Source organism: Enhydra lutris, unplaced genomic scaffold (genome assembly GCF_002288905.1).
Source record: "Enhydra lutris kenyoni isolate GAN:26980312 unplaced genomic scaffold, ASM228890v2 scaffoldscaffold9, whole genome shotgun sequence".
Taxonomy (NCBI): Eukaryota; Metazoa; Chordata; class Mammalia; order Carnivora; family Mustelidae; genus Enhydra; species Enhydra lutris.
This window is the reverse complement of record NW_019154093.1, coordinates 23,836,904-23,853,011: the sequence shown is the minus strand read 5'-3', so window position 1 is coordinate 23,853,011 and position 16,108 is coordinate 23,836,904. Positions and strand designations below refer to the sequence as shown.

Genomic DNA, 16,108 nt, shown 5'->3' with positions numbered 1-16,108 from the left:
AAAGAATTATCCGACACAAAACATCAGGAGCACCAAGGTTGAGAAAGCCTAGCCCCAGGAGACCGGGTGTTGAATGGGAAAGGTCACAGGGGACGCTTCTGGGCTGCTGGGAAAGATCTCAGTCTTGTTCTCTGCATGGTTAGCAGCTTGCATACATACGTAAGTACTCATGGAGCTGTATTTGAGATTCTTAGTACACTTTACATATTCTACTGATACAGGGTCTGTTCCCTGAAAACATTTTGTCTTTACAAATGCAAATGGACAAGGGATGCCTGGGTGGCTCAGCTGGTTGGGCGTTGACTCTTGGTTTCTCCTCACCTCCCATAATGACCTCAGGGTTGTGGGATGACCTCCCACTCAGGCTCCACGCTCAGGGGCGGAGTCTGCTTGTCCCTTTCCCTCTGCTCCTTCCCCTGCTTACTCTCTCTCTCTCTCAAATAAATAAAATCTTTAAAAAATGCAAATGGACAGAATGTTCCTATTAAAAAGCAAAGATTGGGGGCACCTAGCTGCAATCAGAAGAGCAGGTGACTCTTGATCTCAGGGTCAAATCAAGCCCCACATGGAGTGTAGAGATTACTTAACTAAATAAAACTATTTTTTTAAAGATTTTATTTACTTATTTGACAGAGAGAGAGAGAGAGTGAGAGAGAAAGCAGGAGTTGGGGGAGGGTCAGAAAGAGAAACAGACTCCCTGCTGAGCAGGAATCCTGATGTGGGACTTGAACCTGGGACTCTGAGATCATGGCCTGAGGGAGAGGCAGATGCTTAACTGACTGAGCCACCCAGGCACCCAGTAAATAAAGATTAAAAAAAGAAAGAAAAAAAAAAAGCAAAGATTGACCCTAAATAGCCAAAATAATATATTTTTAAAGGCCTTTATTTATTTCTTTGTCAGAAATCACCAGTAGGCAGAGAGGCAGGCAAAGAGAGAGGGGAAAGCAGGCTCCCCACTGAGCAGAGAGCCCGATGTGGGGTTCAATCCCAGGACCCTGAGACCATGACCTAAGCCAAAGGCAGAGGCTTAACCCACTGAGCCACCCAGGTGCTCCTAGCCAAAATAATCTTGAAAAAAGAAACAAAGTTAGGGGACTCACATCATACTTCCTGATTTCAAAACTTACTGCAAAGCTATAGTAATCAAGACAGTGTGGTCTTGGCATAAGGGCAGACATATAGACCAATGGAATAAAATAGAAAGCCCAGAAATGAATGTAGTCAATTGATTTTTGACAAGGGTGCCAAGAGCATTCAGTGGGAAAAGGATGGCCTTTTCAACAAATGGTTCTGGGAAGACTGGATTTCCACATGTAAAAGAATGAAGCTGGATCCCCACCTCACACTATATATGAAAACTGCCTCAAAGACAAAGATTAAATGCTAAAACTGTAAAACCTTTCAAAGCAAGCATAGGAGGAAACCTTCATGACATTGGATATGACAATAATTTCATGAATACAACACCAAAAGACCAAGACAATAAAGGAAAAAATAAACCAGACTTCATCAAAATTGCACATTTTTGTGCGTCAAACAACACTACCAGGGTACCTGGGTGGCTCAGTCAGTTAAGCATCAGACTCTTGATTTCAGCTCGGGCCATGATTACAGGGTTGTGAGCGGCTCAGAACACAGGGCAGGGTCTGTTTATCCCTCTCCCTCCTCTTCTGACCCCCTACCCTGCTCATGGACATATGCATGCACTCACTCTCAAATAAATAAATAAATAAATCTTTTGGGGAAAAAAAAAAAGAACACTATCCAAGAGAATGAAAAGACAACTCACAGAATAGGAGAGAATATTTGCAAATCTATATCTGATTAAAAAAATTAGTAGCCAGAATATATAAAGAGCTTCTAAAACTCAACAACAAGAAACAACCAACCAAATTTGAAAAGGGGCAAAAGACTTAAACACCCATTTCTCCAAAGATATACAAGCAGCCAATAAGCATATGAAAAGATGCTCAACATCAGTCATCATTAGGGAAATGCAAATCAAAGCCTCGATTTGACACCACTTTACAGCCTTTAGAATGTCTATAATAAAAGTATTTTCAAAGAAAGGAAAATAACAAGTGCTGACAAGGAGAGATTAATAGTGTAGAAGCTGGAACCCTTGTACATTGCTAGAGGAAATGCAAAATAGTACAGCTGCTCTGGGAAGTGGCTTAGCAATTCCTCAAAAAGCTAAAGACAGAATGACCAGATGATCCAGCAAATCCACTCCTAGGTGTATATCTAAAGGACTTGAAAAGAAGGATTCAAACAGGTACTTGCACACTGATGTTTATAATTGCAGCATTAGTCACAAGAGCCAAAAAGTGGAAACAACCCAAGCGTCCATCCAAGGGGAAATGGCCTTAATAAAATGTGGTACAGATCTTGGAATTTTATTCAACCATAAAAAGAAAGTAGTGATTCACCATACAGCATAGATGAATGTAGGGCAAGTGAAATAAACCAGACACAAAAGGTCAAATAGTATATGATTTCACTTCCATGATATCTCTAGAGTAGGCAAATTCAGAGAAAGAAATTAGAGTTTAGCAGAGCCTGGAGAGAGAGGGCTGGGGGTTGTTGCTTTATGATATGAGCTTCCATTTTGGGGTTGTGAGTCCAAGCTCTACGTGGGGTGGAGAGATCACTTAAAAATAAAATCTTTAAAATTTTTTTTGTTTTTAAATAAAATGTTTATGGAAAAATGAGGGTCTATTAATAGCCCCCAAGGCAAAGTGCAGATGCTATTGTCCTCAGAATAATTCTGAGAAGAACTTCAAAGAGGAATTCTCATCCTACCAGATACCTATTGTACCTTTGTAAATACAGATTTACAAAGCCATGGTATATTTTTAAAAATCACAATATGGTATTGATGCATGAACAAACAAAAATATTTGGAGATATAAATAACTGGGAAAAGATCTTTACAATATCAAAAGTCGGTAAGGGATTAATTTACAGAACTCCTGTGTATCCCAGCTGAGTGAGGGGCAGGCTCCGGACAGGACTTAAGGCTTCACTTAAGTGAGGACAGCAGACACTCAACAGAGGTGAGCTGAGCCTAGAGCCTGGCTGCTCCGTTGGTCAAACTTGAACCTGAGAAGCCAGGTCTGAAATTTAACTGGAAGGAAAGAGGCATACATTTTGAAAGAAATGCATAGTTAGTTATGTGCCTCATATTTTGGACATAATAATGCATTATGATATGGAGATATTTCAGTCAGGGAAATTGAAGCTTGGAGAGATTAAGCAGCTTGTCCCAAGTCACACAGCAAGCAGAGGCTGAGCGCTGGATTTCTTGTGTTTAATTAATACATTGCATGCTGTCCACTGCATGCTGTTCCTTCCCCCACTGTATGCTGTTCCTTCCCCACTATATGCTGTTCCTTCCTCTTTCCACTCCTCTTCTCTAGCCTCCTTGCCCCATGAGTCTGAATACAAAATTCTTCCCGGGTAGTGCCCTCTCTGGGGCTGTCACCCCTGCTGTACTCACCCTCTGGGATGCTTTGGAAGGCTTTGGTGTCTTCGTTTGTGGTAGTACAGGTGGGGAACCCCAGCGGGAACTGGCCTGTCTCAGTGGTGACCATCTCGCCCCAGCTCCCCAGATTCTCATCCAAGGGTATGGTGTGGATGCTGTTGCCCTCAGAGTAATCCTGTTGGCTGCTCAGTGTCAGGGTGGAGGTGTCACTGAAGATGAGGCTGGAGCCCAGGCTGACAGTTTCATTGGAGCCCAGGAGCAGGGTCATGCACGAGGGTGGAGAAAGGGTGGGGTTGGGTCCATGGGTGCTGGAGTGCAGGCTGATACCGTCATTGGGGCCAGGAATCAGGGTCAAGCATGAGGCCTGAGTGATGGTCATGTTCAAGTCAGACCTGGGATTGCCATTGGAAGCCACGTTGATGGTTTCCTTGGAGCTCGTTTTCCAGGCTGCACCAAAGGTTCCCTTTGCCACAGACCCGGAGATCTTATGTGATACCACAGTGATGGTCTCGTTGACATCTGGGATCCGAGTCCCACTGGAACCTCGAGCTGCATGCAGGTCTGGCTTGGAGGTGTTTCTTGAGCCCACACCAAGTATCTGGTTGGTGTCTGGGTCCAGAGGAGAGTTTGAGGCTGGAATAAGGAGTGCTTTCGAGCCTGGCCTGGAAACACACTGGCCCACAACCAGGGCTTCTCTTGAATAGGGCCTTATAAATGGGTCTGCTTCAGGCCTGGAAGGATTGGAGTTACTCTGACCCAAATCAAAAATCTGGCTTGAGTGGGTGTTGAAGGCCTCCTTAGAATTGGGCCCTGTGTGGCTCCCTGAGCTCAGACCCTGGGTCCCAGTAGAGCTGGGGCTCAGAACGAGGTTTGAGACTAGACTTATGGCCTTCTGGGAGTTAGACCTGGAGACATGTTTTGAACTCAGGCCCAGGACTTCACCTGAGTGGGAAGTGGTGATCTGGAGGGAGGCGGGACCCACAGCCCAGCTGTCAACAGGCCTGGGGGTGTTACCAGTCACCAGGCCAGGGGTCTCCTCTGACACGGGACTCGGACTTGGATTAAGTTCTGGAACAAGGGCTGAGCCAGGATTCGGAGGTGGGCTCATGACAGGAACAAGGCCCATGTCTGAGTGGGGCCCAGAGATGGTACCAGAACCTACATCTGTGACCTCGGTGACGCTGAGACTACGTGTCATTTCCAGGCTTTCACGGAGGACCACACTAGACCCTGGGCTCAGGGCCATGCCCCAATCTGGCAGTCTCTCAATGCCGCTGCTCCCTTCTCTCCAATAGCCAACTGTTGAGCCCCCTGCAATGCTCCTGGGAGGGAAAAAGGCAAATTCAGCGTGCTTCACCTTCTAAGTCATGCTTAAAACCTTTCCACGGCTCCCCACTATCCTTAGGATGAAAACCCTTGCAGGACTTCCCAGGTCCGTCGTGAGCACACCCAGCCCACCTTTCCAGCTCCATCTACATAGCCCCACCCCTTGAGCTCTGGGTCCCAGCCAGATCCTCATTCCCCCCCCCCACCTTGTTTCTCTGACCACACCCTGCCTCCTCTCAGCATTCTGCCCTTAACCCATGCAATTCTCTTGGCTTGGAACCTCCTTGTGCTGTCCTTTGCCAAGCCCACTCCTCCCAGCAAAATATTCATCCTACTTTATTCCAGTGCCCCATTTCATGATCTAGCCTCTGATAGAGGTAGCAAGAACCATGCTCATCTTAGGTCCCTGGGACATCCCCAGCCTCTAACACCCAGTGGGAAGTCCATAAATACTAGACCAAGGTAGAAAAGGGCAGGGAGGGGCCCCTTTAGGGGTTAGCCAACTTCCAGCCTAAATTTCTAGAATTACTCTGCAAACAGCTGTGGCACTAGATTTTCAAAGCAGCCCCTGGCAGAGCTACCCACTGGCCTTGACAGTTGCTTATTCTGGGGGAGGCAGGCTACCAGGAAGAGAACCGGGGGGCAGGCCACAAGACCAGAGCCGCCTCACACCAGCAATCCAGCTGCTGGGTGAACTCCCCAACCCTCCCCGCACCCTACCCCACTCCCACACTTGGGCTCCTCTCCCCGTTGGAACCATTGGGACAGCTCACCTGCATTCATGGTGTTCTTAAGCAGGACTGGGCCCCTGGGAGGAGACAGAAGAAGACCGAGACAGCTGAAGTGTGTTTTCTCAGTGATTGTTGAGCAAAGTCTACAGGCCAGGCATGCACATCTGCTAAGCAAATCTGCCCTACACACACACACACACACACGAAGTCCTCGTTAGATATTAATGCCCCATTATATACTTAAGGAAATAGAGGTCAAGGAAAAGAATGTCACCCACCCTACCAGCACTCAGGGAAGTCAAGACCCTCTCTTTATGCCTCATATCCACCTAACTCCTCCCCAACTTTTCCCACTGTCTTCAGGACAGTGTCCCTAACTCTCAGCAGGACCTAAAACGGCCTTCTGTGTCTGGTCTTATTGCCCCTTTCACTTCTCTTACCCCTTCATACTCCCTTCCCCACTCCATGCCACCACCACTCAACGCTTTTGTGTTTCTCCAAAGAGCCAGGCTCCCGGGTTCGGTCTGGGTCTTCCAGGAGTTGGGCACACCCTTCTCCAGACTCCTTCCCTGGCTAGCACCTATGGCTTCTCCCTTCAAATTTCTACTTAAGAGCCTTCCAGGTCCCCCGGAAAGGTGAGGTCCACTTGTAAGTTCCCAGGGTATCTTGTCCACTTCTCCCTTGTTGGCGCATAATAATATCTGGTCTCTCCACTAGGTAGCAAGGTCTCTGAGAGTCTAGCACAGCACCTGGCACACAGGAACTGTTCGGTAAATAAACTACTTGCTTCCTCTTTTTATGTCTTCTTCATTCACTCATTTATTCATTCGCTAGCTCATTTCATCACTCATTCATTTATTATTCATTCACACACTAACTCATTCACTAACTCATTTACTCATTCTGTAAATTTTGCTCTGCATCTTTATAGCTTGGCTTTGGAAAGACCATAGATTTGGAGTCATATGGCTCTGGATTCCGTCCCAGTTCAACTTCTTACTAGTCTGAGTGAGCCTGGGCAGGAGACTTTCCCCATCTGGCCCTCATCCTGCTCATCTCTAACACAGGAAGAATCAAGCCTGCCATCCATGGTGGTGGTGGTTTCAGTGCCCAACACAAAACACGCAGGCTACCGAAGGTCCTCTCTAAATGAAAGCTACCTTTCCGTTACTCTTTGCCGGGCACTGCGGGCAGAGAGGAGTAAGGTGCTCAGAGCCCAGTGAGAGCTGCCTTCATTCCAAGCAAGCAGATCATGAATAGTTTCACATCCTGCCTCAGCCCCAGAGCTGATTGGACCCTGAAGCTAATGGAATTAAAAAATTCAGGACTCCTGGCCTACACACCCCCTTTCCAAGTGCACTATACTTAATTTGTGTTCACAGTTTTGTCTTCTTTGACTTAAAGAAGAGCTAAAAAAAATCTTCCATCTCCAAAAAACCCTGGATCTTCCCTTCATCACCCCTCCCACCTGTGGGTATGCGTGTGTGTGCGCACGTGCATACACACATGCACACACCATAGTTATCAAAGAGAGGCGTTCAACCTGGAAAAATATGCACCAGGTGCAGCTTCTGAGGCCATGTGTTGAATTTTCGAAGGCCTCCATGGTTTGGGCTGTGGAAGAGAACAATCCCCATCCCTCTAACACTCCATCCCTCTAACAGAGCAGGTGTGTAGTACAGGCTCCCTGGGCAGAAAGCTACAGCTCTCAACCCTAGCTGACCCTCCCTCTTCCGTGAGAAATGAACAGATCTCCCCCACTTTTCCCCCTCTTCTTTCCCTCATCCTCTTCTTTCATCTTGCAACAGACAGGCAAGGCTTCAGGGCCACCTGCCAGTGACTGGGGCAGCCCAAGTCTCACCCTCCACCAAAGGGACATCGTGCATCAGGAAGAGTGGTGGTTGTTGCCGGGCTTGGGTGGGATACTGCAGAGCCAAAGGAGCTCGGTACTGACTCAGCAGCCACAAGCTACCTACTGGCCTTTGCTTCCCAAGTCCTGGGGCCCCAAATAGGGAGGGCAGAGGAAAAGTATAAAGCAACTAGCTGATCCTATCTAAGACTGAGAGAATCACTGATGGATTCCCATCCTCTCTCCTCCATGAACCCTTCCAGGCCTTGAAAAAGGATTGCTGGAGCTCTCCGGGGGTGTAACTATCGGTGGATCTTCTAGCTCCTCATGGAGAACACACTTATCAGCTATATGGGCCTGGAACGTGTTAAGTACTTGTAAGTATGCACCCACACATCTGTGTGTGCACACACACATCTGACATCAGGGCACCTTCCCCTATATCAGACCTTCCTATTCTCTTCCATTTCTAGAAACTGGCACTACTATACAATCCAGGAATGATATCATCCTTGACTACTCTCTTTCTCACCAGCTGCATCCAATTTTGGCCAAGTTCAGCCAACTCTGGTTCCAGAAAAGCTCCCAAATATCTCCCCCTGTCTCCATCACCCTTTCCAGACCCTAGAGCAGATCCCATTGCCTAAGACCCCTGTATGTAGGGACTGCTCCCAACACACCATTTTCCAAATTGAGCTGCACACATCCTCCTTTAAAATTGCATTCAGCCATGTGGTGCTGACATAAGGCTAGACATACAGATGAATGGAATAGAACTGAGAGTCCAGAAATAAACGTATGCATCCACGGTCAATTAATTTTTGACAAGGGTGCCAATTCCATTCATTGGAGGTAGAATAGTCTCTTCAACAAACGGTGGTAGGACTACCAGGTTTCAATAGGCAAAAAAATGACATTGGACCCCTACCTCACACTATATATAAAAATTAACTCGAAAAGGAATGAAGACCTAAATGTCAAAGTTAAATTATAAAACTCTTAGAAGAAAATATGTGGGTAAATCTTCACAACCTTAGATCTTGGTTTCTTGGATGTGACACCAAAAGCACAAGCAACAAAAGAAAAAAAGTAAATTAGGCATCATCAAAATTAAAACACTTGTGCATCAAACGACACCATCAAGAGGTGAAAAGACAACCTGCAGAATGAGAGAAAATATTTATAAGTCATATATCTGATGAGCCCAGTATCCAGAATATATAAAGAACTTTTTTTTTTTTTTAAAGAGGCTCCATGCCCAGCATGGAGCCCAGCGTGGGTCTTGAAATCACAACCCTGAGATCAAGATCTGAGCTGAGATCAAGAGTCGACCACTTAACTGACTGAGCCACCTAGACACCCCCAGAATATATAAAGAACTCTTAAAACTCGACAACCAAAAGGCAAGCAATCCATTTTTAAAAATGGGTAAATGAGACTTGAATTCAACACTTTTCCAAAGAAGATATACAAATATTTAACAAGCACACAAAAATATGCTCAACATCATTAGTCCTTAGGAAGATGCAAATCAAATCCATGATGGAATATTACTTTATACCCACTATAATTTTTAAAATGGAAAATAACAAGGGGTACCTGCTGGCTCAGTCAGTAGAGCATATGATTCTTGATCTCGGGGTCATGAGTTTGAGCCCCACATTGGGCATGGAGATTACTTTTAAAATAAACAAAAAGTTAAAAAAACGTTTAAAATTTTTTAATTTAAAATTTAATTTTTAAAAATTAAAAAGTTAAGTTTAAAATTAAAAAAAAAAGAAAATAACAAGTGTTGACAAGGATACAGAAAATTGACAGCCTCAAACAGTGCTGATAGGAAGGTAAAATAGTGTAGCCTCTGTAAAAAACAGGCTGGTGCTACCTCAGGAAGTTAGGATCCAGCAATTCCACCCCTAGCTACGCACTCAAAAGAATTGGAAATGGATGCTCCAACAAAAACTTGTACCAAAATGTCCACAGTAGCACATTCCCAAGAGCCAAAGTGGGGAAACAACCCACGCGTCCGTGAGCTGGCAAATGGATAAACAAGATGCTTATCCATGCAATGGAATATTATTCAGCCGTAAAAAAAGAATCACATGCTGATACTCGCTAAGTAAGGACAAACTGAAAATACCATGTGAAGTGAAAGAAGTCAGACATAAAGGCCACATATTGTATGATTCCACTTGTGTGAAATATCTAGAATAATCAAATCTAGAGAGACTAAAAGCAGATTCAGGCAGACAGAAAGAGGTTGCCAGGGACCAAGGAAAGAGAATGGGAAGTGACTCTTTGCTGGGTACAGGCTTACTTTTTGGAGTGACAAAAATGTTTGGGAACTAGATAGTGACGGTGGTTGCACACATTATGAAGGTACTAAATGTCACTAATGGTGAATTTTATGCTACGTACATTTTTTTTAATGCATGTACCAGGTAACAGGGTATAGACTCACTTTTCCCTGCTCCTCCTTTCCAAATACAACTAAATATACTGGAAATGATTCAACCGACAACCATAAAAGGACTCTGAAAGCTAGGAAGAAGGCAGGGGACTAGCTAGGAACCTCAGGACTGGACAGATGACACGGGGTGCATTCCTTGGGGTTTTCTTTTCATCTCCCATATATCCCAGACTGGACACCAGAGAGGCCCACAGACACAGATCTGCCAAGATTATGTGTGTGCATACACACATACAAAGGAAAAAAAAAGTCTGTTCCCTGTGGCCAAAGGACCAGGGTAGGGGAAGCTGAACAAGAGACAGGCCCCCAGTGGGGAGCTCTAATCTCCATTCTATATCTGGGGCAGCAGCAGGCCAATCTACCTGCAGGAGCAGTGTCAGCAGAGCCCTGCCTCTTGGGGCTCTCCACACAATGGCAAAGAATTTACCAGGTCCCACAGCTCCTGGCCTCCCAGTGACAACAGGTGGCCAAGGGAAGCACCGTCTTGTCCCTGCAGGTGGTACCACTGGGAATGAACAAGACCCCCATCAGGGCCAGAAGAACAAGGCATACTAAGCCTCTTAAAAGAACCATTGGAACTATAGTCCATAAAGGCAGGCCAGGACCTACACTCTAAACCTTAACAGGTTGATTGCCAGCTAAAATAGATTTAAGTAGGATCAAAAGTCTCTTAACATAATGTCCAAGATATCAAAGACACAATAAAAAATTACCCACCATACCAAAAACCAGGAAAAAATCTCATCTTGAGAAAAAATACCTAATGCCAACACTGAGATGAATCAGATGCTGGAGTCTTCAAGAATGACTTAAAAACTGTCATTATAAAAATGCTTCACCAGGCAACTACCAATCCTCCTGAAACAAATGAAAGACTAGAAAATTTTAGCCAAGAAATCGAAGTTATGAAAAATACAATAACTGAAATGAAAATAGAAGTTATTTTAAAGACACAACTGAAAAAATTTTAAATTACTAGGCGAACTCAATAATAGAGTGGAGGGGGCAGAGGACAGAATCAGTGAAATTGAAGACAGCAATAAAATTTACTTAATCTGAGCAAGAGAGAGAATGGACTAAAAAATAGGAAAAGAACCTCAGGGACCTGTGGTGCAAAACAAAATATCTAACACTCTTAGGGTTCCAGAGGAAGAGAGCATACTGAAAACATTCAAAGAAGTCATAGCAGAGGGGCACCTGGGTGGCTCAGTCAGTTAAGCACCTGCCTTTGGCTCAGGTCATGATCCTAGGGACCCAGGATCATGCCCCCATCGGGGTCCCTGGTCAGTAGGGAGTCTGCTTCTCTCTCTCTCTGCCTTTCTCTCCCTCTGCTTATGCTCTCTCTCTCTCTCTCTAATAAATAAAATCTTTAAAAATAAGTAATAGCTGAAAATGTCCCAAATTTAGTGAAAGACATAAACATACAGATCTAGGGAGCTTAGAAAACCACAAACAGGTTAAACCCAAAGAAGTCCATGCCAAAATGCATCATGATTAAACTCCCCAAAACTAAAAACGATGAAAAAAATCTTCAAAGCAACTAGAGAGCATTACATATCAGAGAACACCAATTGGAATAAGAGAGGATTTCTCATCTGAAACCAGGGAGACCAGAGAGAGGTTGCACACATGCTTCCAGTGCTGAAACAAAAAAACCTGTCAACCATGAATTCTAGATCAGGCAAAACTATCCCTCATGAATGAAGGGGAAATAAAGATATTCTAGGACAAAAGAAAAATGCATGCCAACCCAACCATGCCATTCCCCTGTAGAATCCCTCTGCGACTCCTCATGGGTTTTCAGATGATGGGGTGTAGGTAAACCTTATATTTTTTATAAGACAGATTTCTGGGCCTCCACTTGGCACCTCTGAAGGGGCTGAGGAATCAGACTTTTATCAAGCTCTCCCCGCTTCTGCCCTTCCCCGAAGTGATTGGCACATTGCTGGTGGGTAGGCCGCTGGTGGAGATAACCCTGTCTAGAGTGTGATTACTGTGTTTCTTTTACCAGGATCCTCAGCCCACAGGCCTGCCCCTCCCCTCCTGCTCCCTCCATTCCCTTCCCCAACCCTATATTTGAATCCCTCTCAACTTCTCCCAGTGCCTCAAATGTGCTGGCCTCCTTTTGACTTGGGGCCTTTGTAAAATGCTTTTCTCTTCCTGTAAACTTCCCCAAGATTAGCCATCTAAACCTCCATCACTTCTCCTGGCTAACATCTAACACGTCAGATGCCGGTTTAGGAGTCCCTCCAGGAAGTCTTCCTGAGACCCTCAAATGTAGGTGGGATCACTCTATTCTAGAGGATCACTCTGTTTATTTGTATGTCTCCACTCTAAAAAAAAAATGAGCTTATCTATGTCTGGCTATCTTTTTACCCTTGTTTTCCCAGCACATGGCACAGTGCCTAACACACAGGGGAGGTTCAGAAACATACATGGAGTAAGGGAATGGATGGATGGATGTGCAGATGGATTGGTAGATGGGTGGATGGATGGGTGGATGGGTGGATGGATCGATGGGTGGGTGGGGGGATGGATGGGTAGATGTGGGGATGGATGGGTGGATGGATGGATGTGCGGATGGATGGGTAGATAGGTAGATGGGTGGTTGAATGGGTGGATGGATAGGTGGATGGATGAGTGGGTGGATGGGTGGATGGGGGACGGATGGGGGGAGGGATGGTGGGTGGGGGATGGATGGGGGAGGGATGGGTGGGTGGGGGATGGATGGGGGGAGGAATGGGTGGGGGCGGTGGATGGGGGGAGGGATGGGTGGGGGGGAGGCTGTCTGACAACTCTTTAAGATAGGTATCATTATCCTCATTTACTGGCATGTTAATTCAGACTATTCAGGAATCTAAAGTAATGTTTACAAAGCCCCATTTACAAAGAAAATGGCAGTCAGAATTCAAATCCAGGTCCTCTCAACGGACAGCTTTTCCTACAACACCCCAGAGATTTCTGAGCCACGAATCACTCAGTGAAGCCACATCTCCCTGTTTCTCACTCCCCATTCCCGTTGCCACTTAGGCCCTACCCTAGCGGAAAAGTCCAACGAAAACAACACAACTATCCTGATGCCCAGTTAAAATGCACCGTCCAGGGCTTTGGGGTCAGCTAGACTGGAATTCGAAAACGACTCAGTCTCTCACCAGTGGTGTGAATGTGGGCAGGTGGCCTCACCATGCTCAGCATCAGTCTTAATACTCAATCCGTAAGATTAGCATAGGGAATAAAATGGGTAATGTACATAGTGAGGATCACAACACCTGACCCCCAGTAGTTCCCCAGTAAATGCTCCTCCCCATCATCCCTCCCCCACCCCCCCACCAGTAAGGATAGGGTGGAGGAACTTGAGATAAAGACCAAGTCTGGCTTCCAAGGTCTCTGCCTTCTTGCCCCCACCACCACCAAGCCCAGTCTACAGCATTCCTTCCTGGGTCTTCTCACCTCCCCCAACTCCCACCCACTGTACTCTCAAAACAAGCCTAAACTTTCTCCACGGGCCTTGAGCTGCTGCTATAAAGTTCAATGTGTTACCTCCACCTGGGGCATCCACATGGTTACAGAAAATTCAGCTTTAAACCAAAGGTATGAAGTTCTAACTATGGAGTTACAGCCAGGGGGAGACTTTTACCCAAGAGGGGTGGGGTCAAGGTGGTAAATGCCTTGTGGAGGCTGTGGAGGCTGCCCCCACCCCTGGGACTTTCCCAGAGCCACTCCTCAGCTTACCTAGTCTCCCCCTAGCCCAGGCTGGTGTTACGGTCTTTGTGAGGTCACCATAGCTCAGGAGTTCCCAGCCAATGAGGTCCCTCCTTTTGCCTATACCATAGCTAGAAGCTGGGAGGTATCCTTTCAAAGAAGAACCCTTCACCACTACTGAGAAATGACCTTACTCAAACAAAGACCAGGTTCCTTGCCCAGCATTCAAGTCTCCCCATCAAAGCCCCTCACCATATGACCTTATGTATTTGTTTATCTTGGGGTGACTGGTTCTGTGAAACATTGCAGGTTTGGGGTACAGCATACCTGAGAGGGAGGTGTGGGTAGCAGGCTGTGTGCAAAGGGCTTTGGAATCAGGCAGTCCCTGTGAAGGAAACAGGAGACCCACAGAGGGAAAACCCTGGCCCAAGGTCATGACAGTCCCTTATCTCTTCCCTGCTCCACCCTGCCTCCTTGCCCCAGGTACAGATACAGTGAGGAGCTGGGCGGGAATGAGGGCCAGGCTGGAAGACCCAGACCCTGAAACCTTGATTCCAGAAGAAGGCAATAAAGACACTACTACTATGCTGAGTAAGTTTACCAATGACTACACTGACAAACGTCGCTGGGCACCATTTAAAAAGCTGTAGTGAAACTAACCACTAAGCTGTATTCCGGGTTACCCAGGTCTGTCTAGAAATCCGCCTCACCGCCCCCGCCAGGTCCCCGCCCCAGGCGTCTCAGTGCTCAACAGTGAATTCCCTCCTGCCAAGTCAGATCTCCCTTCTCTACCCCCCTCCCGGTTCTGCCTTCTGTGCCCCTGCCTTGCCTGCTCCTGGCTCTGCCCCCCAACCCCTCCACCTGCTGCCTCAGGGGCCTGGGCCATCTAGAGCTCCCACCCGCTTGCTTCTTCCACGTGGCCTACCAAGCAGTATGACCAAATTTTCTTTCTCCACAAAATCCTCATGGGGCAGGAACTCCTGTCTTGTCCCAGTAGCCCCTCCTCGTCCATCAGCTGCAGTGACAAGCCTCTTCCAAGAACCCCCTCCCTCCTGCCTTGCTCCCTCCCTGACTGCTCCCTCCTCTCCCCTGACTTCATGCACTCAATTAACCAAAAGTCCTTCCAATTTTGTCCTGTCCCTCCAACCCCACACCCTCCACTCTGGCTCAGGTCCTCATCCCTGGAAGCCCAGATTTTGGCCAGTCTTCTAAATACTGTCCACAGGGCCAGCTCTCTCCTGGGCTAGCCGCCACCATGGCGCAGCAAGTGAGCCTCCCTGACAGCTCATTCCCACACCTTCCATGTCTCCCACTGCCCACAGGGCACGTCCAAGCTCTTTGGTCTGGTGTCAAGGCCCCTCACGGTCTGTTCCTGCCTGCCCGATTCTGCTCCCTTTGGATTTTGTTAATTCATACTGTAACATCATATGCATACAGGAAATTGAATGTATCATGCCAATTCTGGTGAATTCTCACCGAGCGCACCACGTAACCAGCACCCAGACCTAGAAATGGGACATCACCCGGATCCCAGAGACCTATCACTATCCCACTAAGGGTATCCACTATCCCGACTTCTAATACCATCGTTTAGATTTGCCTGTTTCTGTACTTCGTTAAGCGGAATTGTACAGCCCACCCTCTTGTTTCTGGCTTCCTTGGTTGAATACTGTTTGTGAGACTTCATATATTTTTTCATGTGGTAGCTGCTCCTTCCAAATGCTGGCCCCCCTCTGATCTCTTTCTGCTTTTTATCTCTTTCCAGAATCTTCAAGTAGTTGTTTTTCGGTTTTCTTTTTAAGTTTTTTCTTTTTTCTTTTTTTTTTTTTTTTTTTTAAGTTAAGTAAACTCTACGCCCAATACGGGGCTTGAACTCACAACTCCAAGAGTCATGTGCTCCACCAAGTGAGCCAGCCAGGTGTCCCCAGGAAGCTGTTTTTTATATTCTGTCCAGAGTTTACAGCCATTATCTCTAGGATGGTTGTTTGAAAGGAGCTTCTTTGCCATTACTAGAAGTAGAATCTCGCCTTTTAACTTTTTTTTCTTACTTTTCTTTTCCTTACTCGCTTTAGGATTTCTGAATTGGTCCGCCTTCTCTTACTCTGCTTTTCTCTCTTCTGCTTGGTGAAAGTTACATTTTTCATGTCTATTACCCTAGCCATTTGAACATACACACTTACTGGCAAAGTCTGAAATTAAGTAATAGTGTCATCCACCTCCGGAAAGCCAACCAATAAAAACCGAAAGGACCTTGCAAGAGTTGTAGTCAGCCACCTGCCAACTCTGATGCTATCACCCTTTATTTAGCCCAGTTCTGCTTTCTAAACCCTGCCAATGAGACCCTATTGTTTTATGTGATCCATGGTTGCTTAGGTTTAACCAATACCTTGGTTAATATCTGACATTTTTTTTTTTTTTTGAGATCAATTTCAGCTTTACTGACATTTTTTAAACTGACTCTCGGACCCACCACCTGAAGAACCACCTTCATTGGGACATCCGGGCAACTCGGTCATTAAGTGTCTGAGTCCTGATTGCAGCTCAGGTTG

At 46.2% G+C, this 16,108-nt stretch overlaps 1 protein-coding gene across 1 annotated transcript in view; it reads right to left on the bottom strand.

Moving 5' to 3' along the window:
- The window catches only part of LOC111143145 (maestro heat like repeat family member 7), a 56,525-nt gene that overhangs the window by 37,143 nt on the left and 3,274 nt on the right, over positions 1-16,108 (bottom strand). Inside the window, exons 2-3 of the mRNA XM_022496647.1 lie at positions 5,584-5,618; positions 3,500-4,806 (exon numbers count right to left, since the gene is read on the bottom strand). Coding sequence (XP_022352355.1) covers positions 3,500-4,730 — 1,231 coding nt within the window. The 5' untranslated portion in view covers positions 4,731-4,806; positions 5,584-5,618. The remainder of the gene's footprint in view (positions 1-3,499; positions 4,807-5,583; positions 5,619-16,108) is intronic.